Source organism: Dreissena polymorpha, chromosome 6, assembly GCF_020536995.1.
Source record: "Dreissena polymorpha isolate Duluth1 chromosome 6, UMN_Dpol_1.0, whole genome shotgun sequence".
NCBI classification, from domain to species: domain Eukaryota; kingdom Metazoa; phylum Mollusca; class Bivalvia; order Myida; family Dreissenidae; genus Dreissena; species Dreissena polymorpha.
The window spans coordinates 57,063,870-57,091,490 of NC_068360.1; the positions used below are offsets into that span (position 1 = coordinate 57,063,870).

The 27,621-nt window shown below is 33.9% G+C and overlaps 1 protein-coding gene across 1 annotated transcript; it reads right to left on the reverse strand.

The window, feature by feature from the left end:
- Window positions 1-1,269: 1,269 nt before the first annotated feature.
- Window positions 1,270-19,588, reverse strand: LOC127834695 (stimulated by retinoic acid gene 6 protein-like). Its single transcript, XM_052360717.1, has 18 exons — window positions 19,466-19,588; window positions 16,460-16,586; window positions 15,865-15,922; window positions 15,101-15,186; window positions 14,599-14,732; window positions 14,019-14,182; window positions 11,342-11,565; window positions 8,876-8,958; window positions 8,505-8,566; window positions 7,949-8,120; window positions 7,116-7,191; window positions 6,203-6,281; window positions 4,811-4,859; window positions 4,410-4,524; window positions 3,833-3,934; window positions 2,882-3,045; window positions 2,328-2,456; window positions 1,270-2,066 (listed from the first exon to the last, which is right to left on the reverse strand). The coding sequence occupies exons 2-18, from the start codon at window positions 16,525-16,527 to the stop codon at window positions 1,627-1,629; spliced, it is 2,205 nt and encodes a 734-aa protein (XP_052216677.1). The 5' UTR covers window positions 16,528-16,586; window positions 19,466-19,588; the 3' UTR covers window positions 1,270-1,626.
- Window positions 19,589-27,621: the final 8,033 nt, after the last annotated feature.

Below are 27,621 nucleotides of genomic sequence, written 5' to 3' on the forward strand. Positions count from 1 at the left end.
AAAGCCCTGTCGTTATAACCAAGTGATGATAGCCAAGCCACGTGGTACAATAATTGTCCCGTTGTTATATTTACTTTTTTAACTAAGGTATTTTTGTATTATGGACCTAAACTTACACACTGTTTTCAAAATATAAAAGAACGTGATACTACTTTTCATAATACAAAATGAGTAATACTTAAAAAAAATCCTTCCATGGCCCATGTTCACCAACCCATTCTTAGACTTTTGAATAAAGAATAGACTAAGAACCAAGAAAATTCGCCAAGTGTTTGACTATATACAGGCTACAATTGATGATGTACTTAAAAACTGATGATGTACTTAACAACTGATGATGTACTTAACAACTGATGATGTACTTAACAACTGATGATGTACTTAACAACTGATGATGTACTTAACAACTGATGATGCACTTAACAACTGATGATGTACTTAACAGCTGATGATGTACTTAACAGAGTGTTCCGCATGAACAGAATGATGTAGATAGATGGAGTACATGCAAAGTTTGATTCAATATGTAATAGTTGTTGAATATTTTACTTTAAAGAATATTTTTTTATTTTAATCTTAAGTCTAATAATTTGTTGGTGATCTGGAAGGATTTTCTTTTGGTGGCAGAGATTGTATGTGAGAGCATGGAACGACAGCTCTGCGTGAAGATTGTTCAAAATCATACATATAGAGGCGGTACACAGTTTTACGCGCAGCTATGACGAAAAATCGTGTCGGCCTGTTGAGAATTTAAAACTTAAAACTTTTGAAATAATAGCAGCTGCGTCCATCAATCATCGAATGTGAAACCCTACACAAAGTAGGAGCAAACAATGGTTTGCCACTTTTCAATGACACAACATAAAGCATTTGTGGAAATGAACGATGAATCTGTGTCAGCAATGATTGCGTTAATCAACAATGGATTTATAGTACAACATGCGGTTGCTAAATTTAATCGAATTATGGCAAACCCTATGATTTACAGCACATAATTTGTGTTGATTCGAAAACGGCCTATGGTTCTTCAATTTGAGATTACTCACAGTGCCTACGAGCCTTGTATGTGTGCATAAGGTACTATTTTTATATTGGTAAAATCTTTATAACGAAGGCGATGGAAATAATGGTGGTGATGGTAGTATGGTGTTGTTGTTGTTGAAAATGATAAAAGATCATGGCAGTGAGGTTGGGTTTTCTTTCTTGTTTCTTGATGCTGATAATAGTGATGTTCTGCAGCTGATGATGGTCATGACGAAGAAGACAATGACAAAATAAATGATCAACATTGAAAGTTTCTAACACAAACAGTCAACTTGACGAACAATGTAATCTGGTTCAAGTCAAAATATGCAGATCGGAAAATATTTAATCGAAAACGTTACTCGTTGACGAAGAGTTGAATACGCGTCAGTCGAAAATATACATTATGTTCTGTACTTTTGATAAAACAGAGCGAGAGAAACACATACAATACAATTATATTTACAATATCAAACGTTCCAGGAAGTCCGTTATATCAATGCAAGTTTTAAATAATGTTAATAAATGTAGACTTCGATTTGAATTCGTGTCGTAGAAAATGCAAAAATATCCATTTTCTGTATTGTAACTTTTGTGTCATCGTTACTGTTTATTGCCTGCAGTCGTAAATATCCAACGTTCCCACATGTTTCTCATCATACCGACATTGACCCTGGTACTGCCGCTCAGGCCCCCATCCTTGTGACGTTGGAAAGCAGTCCGTTGCCGTTCCAGGTTCTTCTTGACACTGTACAGGAACCTGTTTTGCGTCAAATCTCTTTCCAGAGTCGCTGCTCGGTTAAGGACCGTTCCTGGAATCATGACGTCTTCCACGTCCTTCATGTCGACACCGGTTCTGTTGATCTCGTTAGCGAGCGCACCAGCCGCTGCGTTGTCAAGGTGGTACAACTCCGCTAGGCGTTCTTGCATCTCTTTTACGCGTTTTATGTAATGTTTCCTTGATACTCTCAGCGTTAGATTGTTCAGTATCGAGTAAGCCGTATGCCAACGCATTCGAGCGCGTATAAATGTGCGAGTCCTTTCTATGAACATAAATGAAAACTTACAAATAACATACAAGTGACCTCATGTAATACAAGTTATACAAAGCGTGGAATCTTAATATCAGTATAAAAAGCATCAGTAAACCGTTTTGAAGTTCAATAAAGAGAAAACAAAATCGCAAAAAAAGAAATTTATCAGGAGACAGAGATTGTGCAAAAGCATGTATTTTACGGGTTTAAGGTAAGGGACCCGTTGCCAATACAATACAAACAAATACATTCAGCACAAAGAAACCTTACCGGGTTTCGCAAAGAAGCCTCTCTCGGTTTGCTTCTTGCGAGCTGCCAGGAGGATACGCAGGAACAACACGACCACGGGATGTGTGTGAGAGCTTTCCACGTTGATAAATCCGACGTACGCGGAAAATCCTGAAAGAAGCATGGTCAATCGCTTGTTACTTAAACATGTACCGAAAAAAAAACACCCTGCGATATGGTTTCGTGATCTATATAATTTGTAGTTTTAATTTATAGCAACGGACTTTGGTTTCTGCTGTTTCAGTTATAGATTATTAATTTATTATGCAAGGCTAATAATTGAAATAAGGTGTACTTAATTTCTGCTTCGGACGATTTTTAAAAATAAAAGGTAACACTTTTTTACGGATTGCAGTGGAACAACTCTCGAACCCATTCATGGTTTAAAATGGATTTCTAAAATAAGATTCCTCTCCTGGTGGTGCAAATGAAATATAATTCTTAACCCTCACATTGACCCTTATAGATTACGATAAAATTCATTGCATAAGTCAACAACCGTGATAATATAATGGTGTGCACCGTAAGCTACATACCTGGATCCATCATTTGGAACCTACTGGGGAGCGCACTGTTGTCGAGACGAGGCAGAAAGATGGCACCGATAACGACTGACTTAATGATCCGCAGAAGGCACGAGAAGAACCCGATGAAGATGTTGTAGAAGAACATGAAGAACGAAAAGCTAAATAGCGCGCGTCTGAAAGTAATATGATACATCTTAATATTGTACTGGTAAATAAAGGGGAAAATAATGCCGAATATGGTACGTTTGAAATGAATGAATAAGTAACATTATCATAGAATAGCATGGTCAGGATGTTATCAGAGCGAATCTACAATAAATTACATTTCAGTTGTTATAAAAAAAAAACTTAAGCAAGTTAAGCAACAAATAGTTTAGCAGTTGTTCTGGACACAAGATGAATAGAATACGTCTGCTTAGAATATCATAAACAGTTTATTTTCGTTTACATGTACATCAGGGAACAATACTCGTAAGTAAACATATACGCACTAAAACGCATCTACATATCAAATTTGAGTCAATATATCTGCGATACTAGAAGTGTGACAATTTAAGTGTTTGAGTATTAGAACACATACAGAAAACCTCATTAATAGAATAACCTGGCATGATCAAGTCAAATATTGTTTTCTAAAGAAGAATCTCAATTAATATAAAGAAGTGAAACTCCAGCTGCTGGAGCAGTATTGCATTCTCATTATATACAATTAGCTGGTCATTTATTTAAGGCAAGTGACCAATTGCTTAAACGGTACAAAACGGCACAATACAAAACAACATAAACACATATAAGAATAAAGCTGGGGTCACCGCCTTGGAACGGCCAAGGCAAATGATTGGGGTTTAAACCGGTTTGAGAGCGCAAAAATCACAGGATTGCAGAAATCACACGAAGAGTAAAACATGCAATGCTGTTACAACTGTTTTATTACTGTTATCGCATGTGTCCATAACGTACCTGTTGTCTATTGCTAGGTATTCACCACCCGCTTGCAAGAAGAACATCTTTGCTGACACTTTCTGGAGCACCATTACAATGATGGACACTATTAACCCAGGCCTGCAATATAATATTATATTATCATGAATGTTTGAACTAAAACGTCAAACTAACAACGAACCTTCCTGATATATGTGTACTTGAGGTGCACATCAATACATTTGTATATTTAAATTAAACACGATATGTTTATAGACTGTTTGAACACTGCCTATTATTTATATTTCTCAGAGGTTAAGTTCAATTTAAATTATGCATGATGCAAATACCTTTTACGCCACAACTCTTCTAGTATTTTCGATTTAAAAATTCTCAGAACTCAACCCATATTATGGTAACATCCACAGGAAATAAGGATGCAGAATCATAAAGGAACTTCACAACCACAACAAAACATGTTGCAAGATCGAAATAAAAAAAGGCGTAGAAAGCGTTTGCTGGACCATCAGGTTTGCAAGTCTTTTCACACGTTTTTTAGAATTATAATGAAATGGGACTTAACATTGTTAAACATAGTAAGTTGAACAGATCTCACCACACGGTTTCCAGCAACCAAATCAGCCAATCGGTTATTCCCCACATTAGCGAGGTGATGAGCAGGCACAGAGCAACGCACACCATAGACAGGATGAAAAACTGTAGAACGAATCCTGTGGATTGAATGATATAGTAGAACAATAATTTCATTCAAATATTTTGCCAACGTATACAATTAACATAAGTAACTAGGTAATATATACATGTGCAACTTTAGGATAAGTAGTTACGAAAACTCAATCAACAAAAAGGTGTGTATTTCAAAGTCATATCTGTTAAACGCGATCGCGAAACAAAAACTGTTTCCGATTATGGTTCTTGTGCGAGTTGTATGTATGTTCATACAATGTTCTTCGTTCAACGTTGTTCATTTGATTGTGTATGTGCGCATAGTCTTACCCCATCCAATATACGCCACTTGGTAGCCTGCATATTTCATGCTACCAATCTGCAATAAAAAATAAAGGAGAAAGAGAAACGTATCATATATATTCAGTACTAATGTAGGATAAAACAGTACTAATACAGTATAAATGATGCTCCAGAGACGTAATTAAGAGATACATTATTTATTATTTTTTTAATTTACAACTACAATATATATGTTAACTTTTATAAAAGGCAGGTGACCAGTCGGCTATACCATACAGGACGACAGATACAGCACATTCATTTAACATAAATCAATCATTAAAACTTGGGCCATTGCATTTTAAACAGTAAAATGCAAATCATTGGATGTTAAACACGATTAAAAGTCTAGCCAAACCAATATATGTGGACTAGTAATAATCACTTGAAAATTAACATCATAAACAAAGTTGTCATGTTTTTACTTCTAACATTATGCAGCTCTAAATGTGCATTATCAATGTTAAGTAGATTTCAATAAGCCTGTTTGGGGGGGGGGGGGGGGGAACCAACAACAACGTCCTCGAGCTATAATCGAGAACTAAAATATGGTAAATATTTATACGATATAACCGTTTAATCAAGACGTTGAGGCAAAATATCATGAATCGGCGTAACACTATTAACCCAAATATTGTGTACTGACGCTTAACTTTTTGTGGGTTTCCTAATTAAGATTTGATAACGTTTGCTCGCCTCCACTATATTCACTCTGTGTGTACGAAAAAGTGATGCTAGATTAGATTAGGTTCTGTTAATTAATTCTAATTAAAAAACACTACACACAAACCAGAAAATACATGTCCAATATAGATTCTGATACTTTCTGAATCTCATATTTTTTCTTAACGTGGATAATCGGTAAAAATATTAAGTGACAAAAAATTACCTTATGTTTTGCGATGATAGTGGAAATAAGTGCAATTGTCTTTTCGGCTGAATTAAAACAATCAGATTGTTTTAAAATAAGAAATACTAATAACATATTCTACAATCAATCTCAAACCCCCGTTCAATATTTGGACATCTCAACAAAGTTTTCATACGATACGGATTGTTTTTGTTTCTCCAGCTAGTACGATTTATCATGTCAGTATTGACGCGCACTTACTGTTCGAGTTTAATATTTATTTATTTTTATATTCCAACTAAATATCATGTATTAAAAGTATGACCAACTGAATTTTCAAATGAAAACCGTCTATTATTATTTGTTTATTAACCTGCTCTTACATGTGTTATTTCATTGAACAGTAACTCAGAACCGACCTTATTGGATCAGATAAAACATCTTTGAATATGCAAGAGCTGTTTTATATGAAATTTGTAATCGGTAAGAGTGATGACTGGCTTCAGCCATGTCCGATATGCTGTACGTACTAGCAAGGAGTTGTTTGCCATGGTTGATCGGTGCGGGATATGCGTGTTGTCTCCCTTGTACAAAGCAAGTAGGTTTGCTCTGAAACCAATGGACAAATGGCATTTGCAGTATATTCAAAAGCAACATTGGTTTTATTTAGAGAGCTAGAATCAATTTTATTAATTTTACACTACTACTTCAAAACCTTAACGCAAATGTTCATGATGCCTTAAAAAATCATTCTTTTTTTTAATACATAATCCAATTAAGTATATTCATTTGCACAATGTTTATGCGGAATATCATGTGGTTTAATTTCTACATGTATCGACATGCAGTTTGTACATCTCAAGCTAACATTCGACAATAATTGATATAAAGCATATATGGTGTGTGGCTTTTGTTATCATGTTACATGAGACGAGTTCTCTATGGCGTAAGAACGAAAATGTTTGTTTTCTAATTCTTTCAGAAACTATTTTACGTGTGTTAATTGTTTGTCCTTTTTGTGAATCTCCTCGTCATCAGTGTAATAATCAAACCTCATTCATTAAAACTTTTTAAATGTCTGTTCCTGGTCGATTGTTTTGTTGACTTTTCATGACATTCATACAAAAAATTATTTCAAGAGGGCGTGGTTTACGAAGTTTTAAAAATTGCAGAGAAGCATGATAGTCTTAAATGTGGACCGGGCTTAACGTGTGGGATCGGTCTGGAACATGATCATTTTAGAAATGGGCGGAGGTCGTAAGAGTTATTTGTAAGTGGTATAATAACTATTGGGTGAGCGTCTCCAACGCAATTGTGAACTTGTAAAAAAAGTGAAAAACAGAAATAATTCACTGTACATTGTTTTATGCTCACACAAGTAATAACACAGTTAGGAAAACGCATTTTTATAAGTTTTTGGTTTTGAAATCTTCTCTTTTTTACCTGTAAGATGTCAACATGTGCAGGATGGTAATAATACCAGCAACCAGAGAACATACCATTGCAACCAAAAAGCAAACTGAAACAGAGAACCAACGACATGTCTCGCTTTATCAAAAAGCTTTGTGTTTTCTTGTTTGCTTTCAAATTATCAACAATTATTCATACTTGTGCCTCTTTGACATTTTTGTAAATAAGGACATTGGTCAATAAGCCAACACATACAGTATATAAATAGGCGAGTGATTGGCTCATGCTTTGAAGAAGAAAATGAAGAAACCGTAAAACTATTTCAGGTTCCCACTTATTCTATACAAGTATTAATTTTATTATAGGAAACATGCTTTCATATGAATGAAAACCCGAGTAACAAGAACAATAATGCCTAACAGAGAAATTGAAGTTATTAATTTCGAATCAATAACATTAAATTCAGTTCAAGATGTCTTTACATTTGCACTATCTATCTTATTATGAGTTTAAACCTAATTATGTTTGCTCGATTGCATCGAAAGAATGTGCCTTATTTGAAACGCTCAGGAATCCGTTTCCTGGGAAACCAGTACTTGGTGTTTATGTGGGAGATCTAAATAACGCTAAAACAGTGGAAACCGACCCCGTAAGGATACATCATCGTTCTCATAATTAACGGATGCATTATGTGTCGCACCGTCAATAGGATTCTTGCATATTAACTCGTTGTTATCGTAACACGATACTCATAATTTAAAATCATACATGTTTGGTTATGATTCGGTAATGTCACGATAACTAAGTGGGGAGCTGCAAATTAAAAACTGCAATATGATAATTAATACTTGCGCAAATTTACTTACTTCGTAAATTCTTGGCTAAGGCTTGTACAAACTCAATCGAGTCAAGGTTAATTGTCATGCGCTGTCCCTCTAAAAGACTCGGTTCCCTTTCAACTGCTTCAAGCATGATGAACAATTCCTTGTCGATATAGCGGAATACGTACACCACTTGAAGACATCCTTCCAGAGTGACCTGCAAGGTAATATTTAGCACATAGGCGTTACCATTATTGCAATAAACATGATAAAGCTTGCATCAACAGCAACGAGGTTTGGCTAGTTGAAGCTTTCCTAATGTACATATATGCACACATAAATAGGAGATGTAAACCCGATTGTCTTGTCATTGAAAAATACAGCATGCATTCTGTCTTGTCGTAACCGTTGGTCTAGAAGGTATTATAAAACTTGCATCACACTCGAATAGGTCGGGATTGTTTGTACTTTCCTACTTAACTTACACGCATACATAGTGGTATGTGTAAAGTCTTGTTTGTCTTGTCATTAGAAAAATACAGCATGCAGTCCGAGTTCATGAAAAAAGACAATATTTCTGAAGGTACATCATTTATTTTACCTTGTATAGTAATATTAGTCCCATCACAGACACAGTAAGGATTCTTGTGGAGTACCGAAATTCTAAAAGAGCATAGGGTAATCATATTAAAAATTAAAACATCGTCGGAACCTTTTTTTTCATTTAAATACGCTATGTGCCTTGATAGATAAATTGCATACTGACAACGGAATCTATGCAGTTGTTTTTGACTGTAAATCATTCTGTAAAGTGAAAATAAACAATCTTGTGGTTATTGCACGTTCGTACACACGTATATTGTTTCGTAAGAAATAACCCAATGTCATCAGCCACAATGAGATCTATATGAGGTTTTAAAGATGCAAATTTATTTTAATAGGTCAGTCATCTATAAATATGTAGTAACTAACTGTTTTTGTTGTGGTAGAAAACGGTATTCGTAATGCTCGTAATTGCAGCCCAGATCTTTTGTTTAGTATCGGTGGGTGGTTCCCTGTAAACACAACTTAACATGTCATATCTAGCTTAGGAAACGTTAGATATATAACTAAATAATTATATTTATCCTGCCTCTATTGCAAACATTGACCAATAAAAGCAGGGTCGGATAAACTAGTTGATATCCGGCAGTACATCACGTGACCGTGATCTAAACGTAAGTATGTCTTCCTACGCGCCGATTAACATTTCTAATATTTGACCTTTGAATTTTGTTGGGACGCAGCATGAATGTTATCGTTATATTATTTATATCATCCTTTTTTTCTTCTTTAAAATATATTACCGAACCAGCTTTCCGTATTTATCATTTTCATTTACTTGATTACGCAATTTATGACGTATCTAGTGTGACGTCATTTCTCAGACAAAACATTCTATCTAGTTTCTCTCAGGTTTTTAGGGACAATTTTGACGTGGTGGATTAAACCTTAAAACAGTATTTTTTTTAAATATTGTAAAGCATCGAACGAATTATAAACGTATTTCGGATTGTGTGTTTGTCATTCATAACGATAGGAATAAAATAATTCGCTACGATAGGATTACGATTTCGTAAATCGGGTTTTGGGTCAGAATGGTTAGCATTCAATACAAACGCTATCAAAAAATAGTGTGGTTTAAAATACATTTCGATAATAGAGATGGAAAAACAGAAATGGATTTCAAAAAGGGATGGAATAACAGAAAACGGATATGTATATCGTTGTAAATTTATTGTTATAAGCAATGGATTAAAGTTGTCATTAATGTAAATAAAATTTGGTTTTTGTTTTGCTGCTGCATTTTGTTTTCATTTTTTTACCAAGAAAAATATCACATTCTCGATTCGTTTGTTATTTTTTTCTCATATTTTCAATAGGAAAGTATTAAAAGAAACAGTTTAATGTGGAACTATTTTACGTGACTCAATCGGTAGTTATTCGGTCGTCATGAATGTAGGAGGCCCGACATGAATAATTATATTTTTATGTCAATTGTCTTGTATAAAATGTGTCAACGGCATGAAGCAGGATAAATCGTATACATGGTTGGTGTCGAGATGGAAAAAGTTTATCCGGTTCGGCCCGAAAAAGGAAAATAGGGCTCGCTAAAGCTCGCCCCATTTTCTTTTTCTAAGCCTCAAAGGATAAACTTTCTCCATCTAGGCACCAACCAAGTATTTTCTATCAGTTTATACCTGAACACATAGATTTTATTTGTGAACAATATTAAACAATCTTATTGATATAAGAGCTAATATTTGCTGTCCAATTGCCATGGTCATAATTGTATGTACACTCAACTAAAGATATTAATGACGTTGAAGCAAGATCGTTGTATAAAATGCTTTACCGCAGCTTATATTCGATACAAGAAAAACAATAGTTTGTTTATATTTACATTTTCTTCATGTTTCGGCGTTACCGTCTTTGATGGAGGTTGACATAGATTTCGTTCGGTAATTATATGCAGCGGGAAAGTTAAATGCCAATAGAAACGTGCACATTGTTTTCTAGGGAATGAAAACGTACAATAACGATTTACTATATACAATATTCAATAACTCTTTGTGTCAATTGGAATATTATAATTTGAAGAACAGTGTATATTATCTTAAAGGCGTTCATATCAACTGATAGTATGTTATGATACGAACGGTATATGCATTCCCGAAAATATATGATTAAGTATTTAGTCTACATCAATCCCAAGATATAGACATAGAATTTTCAATGATGCAATTCACCAATTGGAAAAGGGTTACCACATATATGCCGTTATTCTCTGAGCGTGAAGAATGTCAATCAATTAAAATAGTGGTTTATTGTCAACATAATGTGAACAATGGTAAAGTTCTTTTTTTTCGAATACATTGACAAACTACAAATAAATTTATTTGGTAATCAAATAAATAATAAAAAAGCAAATTTTATTGAGCTATAAACATATTATCCTAGTGTACAAATAGCATTGCCAGTCGATAGTGACTTTACAAGCCGTGAATTATGCTAGCAATGAAAACAATGCAGAAGAGAGCCCGGCTGCATTACACTATCTTCTGATAGGTTGTTTAAAACACAAGCTTGTTAGAAGCTGTTGTCAACAATACCATAATTATTAAGAAATTTACTATAACGTTTTCTAGTTGGTAACATTGATGCTGCTGTATCATTGACTCCGGAATGCAACGTAAGATGTATTTATGCATATAAATCGTCTGCTTGGCCAGATGTTATTTCGTCCATTCGCGCAAAAAGTTACTATGTGACATTGAAATTAGAAGGCATATGTTGCCGTTTTGCATTAAGGGGGCTTTGTCTTATTTGCACTCTCAACTCCTCGGTTGTGAAAGAACGGAATTAGATACGCATGCAATGTTTATTGAAACAACTTACTCTGGAGGTTTGGGGGCACGAAGAAGATTTCGAACATGTTCCGCCTCGGCCGATTTATCGACATCTTTCTCCATATTTAAAATGAAAACCATTTCTGACGATGAGAAAACCCTTGTTGACTTTTTTCGCCATTCTCTGAATATGCGCGTTGGGATGCTAATGGAGAGATATCCTAGGCACGAAATGCTCGGTACGGATCGAAGGGCAAGCAAACCACGACCTTCCTACAACAACAACAACAACATTTGGTACGGATCGAAGAACAGGCAAACCGCGACCTTCCTACAACAACAACAACACCATTAGGTACGGATCGAAGAACAGGCAAACCGCGACCTTCCTACAACAACAACATTTGGTACGGATCGAAAGACGAGCAAACCACGACATTCCTACAACAACAACAACAACATTTGGTACGGATCGAAAGACGAGCAAACCACGACATTCCTACAACAACAACAACAACATTGAATACGGATCGAAGGGCAAGCAAACCACGACATTCCTACAACAACAACTACAACATTCGGTATGGATCGAAAGACGAGCAAACTACGACATTCCTACAACAACAACAACAACATTCGGTACGGATCGAAGGGCAAGCAAACCCCGACCTTCCTGCAACAACAACAACAACAACAACATTTTGTACATTGTGCACACACAGGTCTTATTGACTTGTGTACTAACGCGAAAGGAATTGTGGGTAGCACTTATTTTACGAGTGAAAAGTGAAAGCGAAAGTAGATCAGGTAATCGTGCTTCTGATAATCGCTATCAGTCTTTAAAGATATTCAAAATCTCATTTAAGGACGTACGCGGCATTTTTAATGCAAATTTTGCTCCACTTAGAATTTGATAATTTTTGGTATTTAGGTAGAACCATCTGTTGTGGATAGAAAAATAAAATAAAAATCATCGGTCACCAGTGTTGTTCATTTTTTATTCGCACTTGAAAAACATGCATATTTCAGCACAATAACAATTCACCAATAAGGTAATAACATAAAAACTAGAGTAAATTAATGAGAAAGTGTTGAATACAATCTCTATTTCTCACAAAATATGTAATACTGATTTAATTTGACTGCCAATTTTTTTTTAACATGAATCCATTTATTCATGTTTTTTTAATCAATATTTAAACATAAAAACAACAGAGTATCACATTTGAAAATAAATAAAATGAATCAAAGTCATTTTTATTTTAACATGACTTTCTCCAACTAGATGTTTTCAAAATTTACCTAAATGTTTAATGAGTTATGACTTAATACAAATATAAAAAGAAAACAATAGCTCACCAGGGTCGTTTGTTCACAAATGCAGTTTAGCTGCATATATTAAAATATAATTTAAAAACACAGTGAAAACCATGTACATGGTGCAGGACAAAACACATACTAGTACATGTATCGCTGAATGCCAATGAAAAAGTAGATTTAAATGTAAATGAAAACACAAATTATGTGTAGCAATATGAGTAAAAGAAGAATATAACAGTAAAGGAAGAATAATACCGTAAATAACTTAAAACAAGATGTATACAATATATTAAAGAGGCCGTCCAACAGATTTAGTGAAGCTTGTCATTAAATACTTAAAATGCTTCATATTGGTAAATTTAAACATTTGAACTATAAATCTTCAGTAAAAAAAAGAATAACATTAAAAAAAAAAGGGAACCACTGATCCTTGGATTCCTGGAGTAAAAAGCCTCCCGCCTAGACCACTCGACCATCCACGCTCATGTTTAGATCGGATGTATTTTTTAGCTATATAAGCAATCCTCGTAGTTACCCAAAATATTGTTTCGCGTCGATACGACGCTTTATCTGGACAAAAACTGTCCATTTGTTTAACCTTGCGTTCATTTTAAGCATGTTTTGTTGTTCTTTCGTTCTAACATTGTTTACATTCTTTTTTTATCCGAATATCCGAAATATATTGCAGTTAATTCGCAACCGGTGTTTCAGTAAAAAAAAAATTTGCGTGAAACAAAACTGCCACGTACGTCCTTAAACATAATTAAATAACGTTTCTTTAAGCAACAATCCGTTTTAAACACACAATAAAAAAAGACTTCTTTTATTATTAACATTTTCATTCCTACGCAGAACTACTTTGGCGGAAGCATAAATCCCCAAACCAGGGGGATGTGATGCGCCTTAGTATAGAGGTGACAATAACGTAGTGACGTCACCATCTATGTATAGAATGACATTTGGTACGGATCGAAGGACAAGCAAACCACGACTTTCCTACAACAACAACATTTGGTACGGATCGAAGGACAAACTAACCACGACCTTCCTACAACAACAACATCAACAACATTTGGTACGGATCGAAGAACAGGCAAACCGCGACCTTCCTACAACAACCATTCACTTTTTTCAATGTTACAATAATAAGCACACACTGATAGACACTCACATATCATTTGTAGATATACCGTTCTGCAAAAGAAAATATCTCGATATGCACTAGTTTTGTATTCATCAATTAATCATTTAAGTATTTTTACGAAATGGTTATAACGTTTGGAAATGTTTCTCATTAAGTTTGTATTTATTGAAATGACCATGATGGAGTGAGTCTACATGAACTACAGGAAATGAATAGTCATGTTTTTAAAAGAAGACAATGTATCATTATACAAAATACTTACAGCAACGATATCACACTCAAAAATCTTCAAAAGCGTTATTATAAGAAAGAGCAAGGAGTAAATAGCCGCCACCGAAAGGCTGATCAAAGAGTCCAGTGCGAGGGCTGCAAACATGGGAAAGTAGCCCACCCCTATCACCAACATGGCCAGGACCTTGTTCCAGACTGAAACAGCATAACAAATATTGTTTTATTTTTAACATCCTTGCACAAACGTGGAATGCCAAAGGCAAATAGATGATAAGTAACGAGCTTAGCATAAACATTTATTTGTCAACCAACCCTAAAACAAGAGCAAAGGGCGGACATGGACATGGGCTTGAGTGATATTTTTTTGAAGATCAATCTTGGAGGACACAAATGTGTGCATTCGTACATTGCAATTAAAATCGCAGTTTAAGCTTGTTAAATATAAGTATGTGGATTAAGCGAATGCAAACGCGGTGATCGGAAATAAACTTATACGTGTATAACTGATACTTTTTGAATCTATTTCAGAACGAATAAGAAATCTCTTTGCAACTGGATTAACATTTCAAATGTTATCAATTGTCGATTTATTACCATGCGCACATGCTTACTGGTTATATATCTGGGTCCTTTGAGGTCTACGATGACAAATTCGCCAAACACCATTTCCGCTGTCAAGAAGGCGATGGCGCCCCAGGCGGCCGCGTAGGACATCCGGTTGGACTTGCCCAAGATATCCATGGGACTGTGGAAAAATGGAGGATGCAATATGATACAACAAAGTTGAAAATATTAGTATGTGTTTCCGGGTATGATATCAGTGGGACTTTACCTGGATGTTTTGGAGAAATTATCCTGGATGACATATGATACTACATAGATAGCAAATTTAGAAATAGCTACTGTCGGAGTATTTCCATTGAATGCTAATAAATGTGTTCTAGGTGTGCCGTTGTGACGTTATGTGGCAAAAAACACACACCGAAAGACATCACAATCGCAGGTATTCAGTGCGTTAGGACATTATACAAGAACAAAAAATACTACATGGCTTTACCCACAAATTAACCAACGTATATTACAGGTAATATTATGGACTTTAAGTTCATTTACAAGATCGCAGCAGGTCGACCTCCAAGCAATGACAGACACAACTTTTTCCGCCGGAACGAGAATGCCAGGAGGACGATCATAAGACTCTGAAGATAAACTCACATAATATATTGTACAGCTTGACTAGAATAAGCATAAATCATATTTATGATAAGCTTATTCGAATTACATATCGGGGTTATTTAAAGGTATACAAATTTCACCTAACACTTATAGATTAGAACATAGAACATACAACGTAGAACTTGTTTTACCGCGGAGTGTGATTATACGTATACGAATATCAACTCACCTCGCTAGGGTAAAACATTCTTACCTACAGCTTAGCATTTGTATAAATGCGGAGTGTGATTATACATATACGAATATCAACTTACGTCGTAAAGATAAAACATGTTTAACTACAGATTAAAATTTGTTTATATGCGGGGTGTGATTATACGTATACGAAAACATCTTTCACCACCAGACCAGATACATCGTAACTGCACATAAGGGTTTTTATGCAGACAATACAGAAAGCAATTTAATCGGTTTTTTTACCATTTGTTTAATGTAATTATGCGCTACTAATTAATACCATATTAAGGGATAACGAAAGCTTCTTGACGTAATTAATTAAAATCGTGTAGATACAAAACGTTCGGTTATATAAACGTTCACCTTTGATAAATACATAGTCAAATACATTTAAAATTTAGTGATTAGTTTATAAATATTATCCATAATCAATAATCTTGATTTGTAAATTAATTGTTGCTCACTGATGGTAGAAGCAGCCATAAATGAAATCGATTGTCAGGAATACTTGACAGACACGCTCTGAAACATATGTGCATACGCGTATTAACATTATAGTTTAGGTACACTTATACAAATATATTTTCTTTTATTAATGCACCAAAATATCCTGGTTTGCTTTGAAACGCTAACTTTTGCCACACGTAAATCCTTTTAAGTATGCGGTTGATTCACTTAAATAGTTTACTGACTATTTTCAAGTTGTAATTCAAATTGTAATTGTGTACACAATGTTATAAAAAAATTATATAAACATGTATGCTGCTATTTTCAATTACATCAGGAATATTTCTGCTAATTATCGCAAGAATTGTGTTTATACATTCACAATTTAAATTGGCAGCAGTATGACATAGTGATGTCTGCTTTTCAACTATGACAAGGTGTACACATTGCTACTGTCAAATGAATGTAAATAAACGCATACAAAAAGCACACAAATATTCACCAATTTACTTAAGTTTAAAGTATAAAATAAATTACTTGTAATTAACGTAGGTATCAATAAACATTTGAAAGAATGTATATAATAGTGGGCTGCATAAAATTATAACTCACACGGAGTCATTGTTTGAGGCGTTGTAGCGGCCATAAAGTTCTCGAAATATTGTCCCGAAGGAGGGCATTTTCCTTCGATGAATGTTTTCACCGCAGACAACGGAAGGCTTCAACTCTCGTTAAGGAGCTGTAAGAGTAAGCATATAATGTGCGTTTAACGTAATATTAATGAAACACAGTCGTATATAACAAATTGGTATTGCTATACTTTGTTGGACACCCAATCGGTTCCAAATAGGGGCTATATCTTCACTTATTGTAAGGTCTGTGCAACTAGAAACATATATGCGTATCAAATTCTGTTTTGTCGTTGTCTTTGTTTCTTTAGCTCACCTGAGCACAACGTGCTCATGGCGAGCTTTTTGGATCACCTTTTGTCCGTCGTGCGTCGCCCGTCGTGCGTCGTCAACAGTTTGGCTTGTGAACACTGTCGATGCCACATTTATTGTCTGATCTTCATGAAACTTGGTCGAGTTCAAAGCTGGGTCACGTGAGATCAAAACCTAGGTCACTAGGTCAAATTAAAGAAAAAGCTTGTTAACACTCATGAAGTCATATGTATTGCCCAATCTTCATAAAACTTTGTCAGATCAATTGTCCAAATACTATCTCAGCTGAGTTCGAAAATGGGTCCGATCTGTTGAAAAACATAGCTGCAAGGAGACGGGGCAGTTTTCCTGATATGGCTATAGTAAAACCTTGTTTAAACTCTAGAATCACATTTATATTCCAATCTACATGAAACTTTGTACGAACATTTGTTCTTATGATGGCTCAGCTCAGTTTGAAAACAGCTGCGGTCTGTTGATAAACATGGCCTCCATGGGGTTGGGGGCAGATTTCCTTATATGGCTATAGTAAAACCTTGTTAAAAAACATTGCTATCACGGGGCGGGGTAGTTTTCCTTAAATGGCTTTGTAGTGTAACCTTGTTTACACTCTACTTAGAAATTACCAATGTACACTGTGAATGAAATTTATGCATATTATGATATTATTATATATTCATGATCTCCATGCAGTCATCCGAATATTACTTTTGCATATAAGATATACAGTTAACTTGCCACAAATTTATTTATTTATTTTTGTTCCTTTTTGAAGAGGATAATTATGATTATGATTGGTTGGGGATGAAGTGCAGCAAACATATTTATGCCATCTGAAAACCCTTTATGAAATATTCTCCAAATATCAGGAAGTAATATTGATTTCACAGAAAATTACTTAGGGGAGAAACAGCTGTATATAACTTGAATTGTGTTTGACCTCCAATCATGAGGGCGTGGCTTGTAAAGAATGCACTCTTATCTCTCCAATTGAACCCATTTAGCCACTTGCTTATCAGCAACTAATTAATTTTGTATTGACTGTGCCTGAATTGTTCTGGTACAGTAGTTTATTCATTGATGCCTTTTGAAATGGTAATGTATAGCAGGCTTGCTGCTTAACTGCTCTTAGTCCCTAAAAATAGGCCTCAGCTAGGAACTAACATCAAAGACCTTCCAACTGATACCATTGAAAAATAAATTGTAATGGCACACGGTTTATCGATGATGTCAGTAGTTGTGGTGTGATTATCAAAGATTATGTGTTTAAAATAGGGTTGATTGTTGTTTTAATTGGAAATATCAGTGCAAGGTGAGTCTGAAAATAGTTCCAGTTTGTTTAAAAGCAATGATGAAACATTGTGAACTCTATACAATTTACATTTTAGTTCAATCTTAATGAAACATGCTGAGCACATATGTCCCTTTAATATCTTGATTTAGTTTGAAAATGGTTCCGGTGCTCTGAAGTGCATGGTTTCCAGGGGCGAGTAAATTTCTTCTTGTGAACCTTATGATAATATTTATGAGAATATTTATGTTTCATGAAGTACTTTTATTATTTTGAACTTCACCTTCCCAGAATAGTGTAGTTCCATCGGGTCTCAGGGAAGCGCCTGCGGGCCCATGGCCCTCTTGGTGCCTGTTTAACTTACCGATACATAATAATATGTATGTTTAATTCTAACGGACCTTAATGGTATTTCTGTGAATTAATCCATCTCATCAAACATATACACTCGGTCTAGTGATTTAAACTGTTTTATTTGGTTAATTATTATTACATGTATATTAATGTTTAAAGGGTACAATCTTATAAAACATTGTATTGCATGTTGTAAAAAAAACGTATCTCTTAAGTATGAGTCAGTCTGTCTTTCTTACCTATACATTATAAAAAACATAGGTATTACACATTGACCGAACTGTTAATGATTATGTATCAATGGATAATAAGGATAATTTTATGTATTATCATGCCAAATGTTAATGCCAAATTAATATTTCTAAATCTTAGATAAATGGTCTCTCAATTTGTATAAATAAGTAAATACAAACTACGATAATTAAATAAAAATGTTTATCTATTATTTACACATGAGTAAGGCCTGAACAGTACGCTCTTATTAAATTATTGTATTATTATATTGTGTATTACAACTTGAAAATAAAATTCACAACGTTATTACTAGTCATTTTTACTTTGCTACCAATAGAAAATTAAGAATATAATTGTTGCAAATTAAACAAAAAACTATTTATACTCAATTATATATGGACACTTTTCATACTGCTATGTATATTGTACCAAATGAATTTCTAACACTTCTCTCTACGATATTTATTTTAATAATGTACATGTAGGCATATAAGCATTTTAAATCACTTTGCGTGTAATTTAATAATAAAATTAAATAAATACATACATTTATTAAGATACGTATCGATGCAAGAGCTGCAGCAAACACTAAAGCACCAATTGAACGGTGATGGACAGTGGTCCGGTCCTTTAAAGGCTTAAATATCAACAACATCCACAAGGATTATTCACAACACATTTAAAAGCAAATAAAAATAAAGAAAAAAAACATGTGTTGATTTTGTTATGTTGTCTGTAAAAAAAGACAATTAAATATGCAACAAAGTTAAGTAATGATGAGAAAGTATAGATACTTACCTTAGGAGCATAACATTGATTATTTGCACTATCCAATATAGCCAGCCACTGGGCAGTGATTTGTCAACGAACAGCGTAACTTGTTATTTATCAATCCCGCTGTGTTACCATCATTCAGTTCAGTCCGACACGTTTTGCTCCAACTTTATAACCGCATTCGTAACACTTGATCTAAACAGTGTCCGGAAATATGTTTCAAATAGATATAGGCAGGAAACAGAGCTGAAATTCATTTTATATCTTAACTGGATGTGAGTAGTGTGGTAAATATTAACCAAACGCGATTTGTATATAAAGTATGGACTTTTTTGCGTTAACCTCCGGGTTATTGTAGTTTGTGTGAAATTCGCTATGGTAATGACAATTGTAATATATGCCTGAGGAAAGAAAGGAGCGCTAAGACGGATAGTATAGAATAAATTAAAATATTTGTACATATTTACATGCACCAACGAGATGCGCGTCGAGCACCAAATGACACCAAGTTAACGTCCTCTTAATATATTAACACAATGATAGTCATCGATAATTGTAAAACAATCAGTTTACGATGACCGCGTGATTTGTTCCGAAATAGCTTGATCTTTTTTATCAAATATATTACGGAGTTGCTTGTTTTTTTAACAATCTAAAAGTAAAACAACAACAAAATAGTCTGACAACATTTATTTCTTTACTTAAAGGGGCCTTTTCACGTTTTGGTAAATTGACAAAATTATAAAAAAATTGTTTCAGATTCACACATTTTCGTTGTAGTTATGATATTTGTGAGGAAACAGAAATACTGAACATTATTCATGCACTACAATATCAATTATATCTTTATTTTGACGATTTAAAAATCGAAATTTATAAAGCGTTGCAACGCGAAACAATTGAGGAATTTGGATAGTTCTGTTGTTGTCGTTATGTTTTGTGATACCACGAGGATTGCTTATATAAAGTATTAAAAACATAACTCATTGAATGAGCACGGCTGAGTGGTCTAAGCGATGGACTATTACTCCAGGGGTAAGTGGTTCGAGCCCAGTTGAGGGTTACTTCTTTTCTTTCTTTAATTTTATTCTTGTGCTTTTATTGGAGCTTTTTAGATCCAATATTTACGTTTATCAATATAAAGCATTTAATGACAAACTTCAATACATGACAAAATCTGTGGAAAGGCCCCTTTAAAGTACATGTAGATGTTCTACCATGCAACACATAAATTTCAACCAAAACCGTTATTATTATTTAAAAGTGACTAAATAAATAATGTATAAGATAACATTAATCAGATTATTAACTTTCGATGAATTAAAGAAAAAGTCGGGAATCTGGAAATAAAATGTCCTTTGTGATACAGCAGAGATAAACAAAAACGTTTCACTTTCGGATGTAACACCTTTTTCTTGCTTTTTAAAACTTAAACGTCGATTAATTCGACATTTAGAATAAGTTTAAGTTTAAGACGTTTTCGTAGATTTTCGTTGGGAACGTGTTGTTGATAAAACAACACATAATCAAATATTGCAAACATTTTATTTTATTTTATTTTATCACCAGGAACAAACTGGAGAGTGCGCTGTTGTCGAGACGAGGCAGGAATAAGGCGCCAATAATGACAGGCTTGATGATGCGGAGAATGTAGGAGAAGTACCCGACGAAGATGTAATAGAATACGAAGAATATATAATAGGTAAAAAAGGCACGTCTGAAAGATATATGGATAACGTTAAATTTTACAGTGCAATGAAAAAGTAAAGACTTGATTTTGAAATGATTTTTTTTTTAATTTTGAGGGACATGGTTAAGTGAAACAGGTTACGGTTTGTTAAAAATTTAATCTAAGTTACAGTTTCATACCATACTACTTACGATTCATGCGTTTGACACTTAATAAAAAACCTGTCCGCATAATTTAATTTAATAAACAAGAGGGCCTGAAATTCCCAAAGTCGCTCACCTGAGGTAAAAAGAAATGACCGGTTTTTTGCAGCCAAAGATATCAATGGAACAAATGTTCTAACCAAGTTTCATGAAGGATGAACAACAAATGGCCCCGTGGCGGCCATGTGTTTCAACAGACCTGAACCATTTTTGAACTCGTCCAAGATATCATTGGGACAAATCTTCTGACAAAGTTTCATGAAGATCCGACAATAAATGTGGCCGCTACAGTGTTAACAAGGCAAATATTCATGACGCACAACGGAAGACAGACAATTGACAAAAGGTGATCACAAAAGTTCACCATGAGAAACAAATATTATGCTCATAAAGATTGTCACCATGTTTGAAGATGATATTATTAAAACTAATCGAGTAAACCAAACCAAGATATGATAACAACATTTGCACTCAGCAAGTGTCATTCAGATTGAACTAAAAATGTGACTAAAAGTATTTACAATGTTTCACTATAAACAATTGTAGACATACAAAAAACTATCACGCCCCTGAGAGCCTTGTTTATTAAACAAACATGAACTATATCCAGACTCACCTTGCAATTATATTTCCTATTAAAAAGATCGCCGTGGCGTAGTGGATATGGTGTACGCCTAGCGATCGGGAGGTCATGGGTTCGAACCCCACTGGGAGCGTTCCTTTGATCTCCCTCAAAGGCACCAAGTACTGGTTATAGTCCCAGGAAACGGACTCGAGAGCGTTCATATAAGCCTACGGCTTTCGATGCAATCGAGCTAAAATAAATAGGTTTAAACTATTAAAAAATCAATAAATCCGTTTTAAAACACAAATCAAACTTAATTGCTTACAAAAATAATTATTATGACCAAGATTCATAAAATCTGAAACAAAATTATGACCTCTACAGTGTTTACAAGGATTTTGTATAATATAATGAAAATTTGGACAATCTAAGGGCAATAATTATGGCATTAATTATGTGATTTTGCTCAGTATCAAACATGACCGAGATCTTTTAGCAACTTTGATAAAGAATGCTTAAGAAATGTGAATGCTAGAGTGTTTACAAACCAAATGTGGACGGACGGACAGCGGAAAAAGACCAATCCTAAAACCTCACCTGAGCAATCAGTTGAGCTAAAAAGTGTGTTTCACCGATCTTTTGGCAATTTTCCAACTTGTCAGAGAAATCAATAAAACCAATGTATTGACTGAGTTTCACAATGATTAGGCAAAAAATGTGACTTCAATAGTGTTCGATCACAAGGTTTCTCTCTAGTCACATAAGGAAAACTGCCCCAGCCCCTTGCGGACATGTTTTTTTTTACCGATCGGAACCATTTGTGAACTCATTTGAGATATATATAAAACTAATCTTTTCACCAAGTTTCATGAGAGTGTTCACAAGCTTTTTTTACTAAATAAATATAAGAAAACTGCCCCCCCCCCCGGCAGCCATGTTATTCAACTGACCGGAACCACTTTTGAACTCAACTCTCGTATCAAGAAAACAAATGTTTTGACCAAATTTCATGAAAATTTGGCCAAAAAATGTGACTTCTAGAGTGTTCAGATGTTTACACTATATACATATAGAGAAAAATGCCCCGCCCAGTGGCGGCCATGTTTTTTCACCAATCTGGACCATTTTCGAACTCGTCCGAGATATCAATAAAACCAATGTTTTGCCCAACTTTCATGATGATTGGGCAAAAATTATGACTTCTAGAGTGTTTACAACGTTTCTCTATAGCCATATAGGGAAAACTGCCACTATATACATAGTGCGAAAAATGCCCCGCCCACTGGCGGCCATGTTTTTTTCACCGATCTGGACCATTTTCGAACTCGTTCGAGATATCAATAAAAACCAATGTTTTGACCAACTTTCATGATGATTGGGCAAAAATGTTGACTTCTAGAGTGTTTATAAGGTTTTTCTAAAGCCATATAAGAAATACGTCCGCTGGCGGCCATGTTTTTCAACGGACCGGAACCATTTTTGAACTCAACCAACATATCATTAAGACAAACAATTTGACCAAGTTACATGAATATTGGGCATCAAATGTGACTTCTACATTGTTCACATTTTTTTTCTTATGTTCGACCTAGTGACCTAGTTTTTGACCAAGCATGACCCAGTTTTCAAACTCAGTCGCTGTTTCAATGAAACAAATGTTCCGACCAAGTTTCATGAAGATCGGACAATAAATGTCCTTCACAAGGCAAAATGCTGACGCCGCACGACGGACGACGGACAAAAGGCGATCACAAAAGCTCACCATGAGCACGTTGTGCTCAGGTGAGCTAAAATAAGACTGACACTATTAGTTCTCAATGAGCACGTGATTGATACAGGGATTTGGTTTTAAAGACGTGCTGTTTTGAATTTTTTTTGATATTGTTATTAAAAACTTAATGTAACAAGTAATCATATACTTGCCATGTTATTGAACAGTGCTTTTAAGTAGGTGCTTAGACAACACTTGAACTGGTACTTTAAGTATCTCCACATTTTTAATAGTTTATAATTTAAAAAAAAGCAATTGCGTCACTTTTGTCTAGAAGTCATCATGTATTTCTCATAAATTATACTTTTCGTAGATCTAATGTAAACAATTTTATAGGCTGAATATATTGAAACTAGACTTGCCCAAGTTAGCAAAGTGCTTTATAAAAATATCGCCAATTTCTTAAACGACTACAAGATAATTTTTGTTGAATGCATAGCGTTTATTCACATCTATACATTACATATTTTATTGTTAGTATACACATTAATTTGTTAGTATATAATACAGTTCTTAAAAATAGCGTTCTTTTAACAATTCAATTAAAAACCTAAAACTTTAAAGTGTGTTGTGCCCCAGACTACCGGTATTTTTTATTTAGTTTTTATTGATTGTATGCTAAACGTTTTGGAGCCAATCCATATAAGATTTGTTTTGTCATAATTGATTTTCAATCTAAAACATAAGCCAAATGTATTTAAAAGATCTAGGATGCATTGAGGGAAATATCGGTGCCATCCAGTAAGAGAGATGTATCGTCAGCAAACTGAGAAATTTTATATTCAATATTTTCTATCACTTTACCTTAAATTGCATTACAATTTCTGACTTTAATTGCCAAAATTTTTGCACAAAGAATAAAAATAAAGGAACTTATTGGATGTCCTTGTCGGCAGCCTCTTTCATTTGTAATAAACTCTGATAAAAACCCATTGATTTGAATTGCCGTCAAGGTATTTAGTAGAAAAAGTGAAATCCATTGTTTCAATGTTGTACCAAAATTAAAATAATCTAATGTTTGTTCTATAAAATCAAGCTCAAAGGTATCGAATGCCTTTTCAAAGTCGATGGTCATCAGGAGACCAGGGATATTGCTATCTTCTGTATATTGCACAATGTCATTTAACGTCCGGTACCCTAACCAATTTATCTACCTTTTAATAAATCCTGTCTGATCTTTGGAAATAAGAGTATCAAGGATAGTTTTAATCTGTTAGCCATTGTCCCAGATGTAAGCTTGTAAATTACATTTAAAAGTGTTAATGGCCTTAGGTTTTTCAGAAAATGTCTGGTTTTTTATCTTTAGGTATACATTATTAATTGCTTTTTAGTAATTGACATGGTTCCAGAAGTAAAACCATAGTTGAGGCTTCTCATTATAATTGGCCTAAATCTTTCAATTTTTTTTTAAATCTGCTGTTTAACCATCTGATCCTGGGCTTTTGTCATGCTTCATATTTTTATAAGTAATTGATATTTCCTAAAGAGTTAGAAAGCGTTCTAAGGATTGAGATTGTGCAGTACTTAATTACTTTTGTTTATACCTTTTAGGTCATCTTGTACAGTGTACGAGTCATTTAAAACAGTCTCTGTATACAATGTTTTGCAAATTGGGCAGCTACTTTTAAAATACCATGATTGTCGAATAACCGTTGACCTTCATTTTTTCAATTAAAGGAATGTTTTTACTAGAAGCATATTGTGTTTCTAAGAAAATATGTTGATGGTGTTTCGCCTTCATCAATCCACTTTGCCTTAGCTCTAATTAAAGCGTCATTTTTAAATTCCGTATGCCTAAGAGTTATTGATGCAAAAGATTGAGCTCGTAAATGTTTTCATTTGTTAATTTTTCTTCAGTGTCTTCAATTACTTTTCAAATATAATATTATCTTTCTTTTCTCTTTTTAGATTTGAAGCTCGAATATGGTATGGTTTTACCTCTGATTTCCATTAATAAAGTTTCTAAAACCAGTTGATAATTTATGGTTAACTGTATTAAGTAATTTTCTATAATATTAAGGTATTCAATGTTATACACAGGTGAGATATATTGTCGCCTAATTTCTTCAATTTCTTGTTTATTACATTGAATATATTCTTGGTCATAAAGTAACGAATTATTAAATGTCCACAGACCCTTTCCATGTTCTATTTTCCCAAAATTCGATTCCAAACTTATAGGGGAGTGATCTGATTTGTAGCTTGCGTGTACTTCCGATTTCCTGATCAACTGACTAAATCATTAATTGTTAAAAAGAATTCCAATCTGGCTTGTTGGATTGTGTTAGGTTTTCGCCAGGTGAAACATTTTACATCACCGTTTATGACTTTAAAGTGTCTATTAGGTTTTTAACATTGCTTACAGAAGATAACAATTCCCTCGACTTCTTCTTATTGTTATTCAATGTTTTATAGTTAGCATAATCAATATTCACATTAAGTACTAAATTAAAATCCCCACATAAAATATAAAACTCATTTCCTAGGGTCTCTATTACATTAAACAGTTTACTATAAAACAAAGGAGTATAATTATTTGGTCCAAAAAGAGTGCAAAGAGAAAATCTGTGGTTATCTATTGTAAAATCTAAAATTAATAAATTTTCCTGTTTATCTTTTTCTTGATTGTGCACTTTAACATTCAGATTTTGCAACCATTTATTAAATAAAATACTCCTTTTGAATTAGGAAAGCAAAATCTAAAATAGCATTCACCATCCCAATGTGAGTAAATTTGTTTTTCCATTGAAGAAGTAAAATGACAATTTTGTAACCAATATATATGGGCATTTAGACTTTTTAGATATGTGAAAACATCAGCTCTTTTCGAAACATCATTTAAACCTCGACAATTGTTTGATACAATCTTTAAATTATCCATTCTCAAAACACAGGATTACAATTTTTTACATACCATGGACAACAACAAAAATATCCATTACAGCACTCCATACACAATACACAATTATAGTAGATAAACAATACAATGCATGTTCGTCCAAACAAACAAAAAGACAATAAAACATGCTTAAGTTCGCAAAACTTTCCTTAACTTAATACACAGCATTGCAAACAAAAACAGATTACCAGGAAAAAATAAAGAAAATGACAACAACAGTGAGAAATAAAACATATCCAGTGTACAAAGAGTGCACGGAGAAAATGCCCTAAATATAATACATTAATATCTCAGGTTTTCAAGATCTCAAGACTGATATTTTAGATTAAATATACATAAGTGTAAAACAAACCAGTCAGTTCGCTATTTCCCATCTATCTAATACTGAAGGTTGAAGTAAGTAAAGCATTTTGTGTATGAGGACTATATTTAGCAGCTATACAATCACAAATACTAAGTGAGAACATCGTGCAAACAAATTAAACAGAAAGGAGATAAATACAATCATAACGGCATTCTGATTGAAAACTAAGAAAACAAAGATAAATTATTGAACAAGCACAGCCTGCTGATCCCCCGCATAATGCTTTTACCGTTATTGTAAATTGTGATCATTGAGGTGTTCCCATTTCGTGGGTCATCTACAAAACATACACTGATATGTTTCTCGTATGAACAATGATAACGAAATGACAAGATAATTTTTAACAAGTCAATATTTATTTTACTTGATTTTATTTATTGTAAACATATTTATTTATTTGATGTTTGAGACTTTAAAAGAATACGATATTTTAAAGTAAAAAAAACGAATTTAAAAAATTAGATATTTTAAAGTTATTAAAGTGTTGGTACTATTGTAGAAGCAGATTCAGTAAAAACACCTTTAAGAATGACATAGATTTACTGATAGCACTCTGAATACAGTTGTTCACAGGAACCATGTTAAACTATAGGAAGTTTAACAGTACAAGACTAAAAGATAAAATAATCCAAAACGGCATATTCATGAATTATGCTTTTTATAAGGTTATTATAAGTATTTTGCGATA

What these genes read in the sequence shown, in the direction of transcription:
- LOC127834695 (XM_052360717.1), bottom strand. Translation starts at nt 16,527, where the DNA reads ATGCCCTCCTTCGGGACAATATTTCGAGAACTTTATGGCCGCTACAAC. An exon ending in TATGGCTGCTTCTACCATCA is followed by an intron (nt 15,187 to 15,864) that starts GTGAGCAACAAT and finishes GTTTATCTTCAG; the next exon opens with AGTCTTATGATCGTCCTCCT. An exon ending in TGGTTGCTGGAAACCGTGTG is followed by an intron (nt 3,935 to 4,409) that starts GTGAGATCTGTT and finishes ATTATATTGCAG; the next exon opens with GCCTGGGTTAATAGTGTCCA.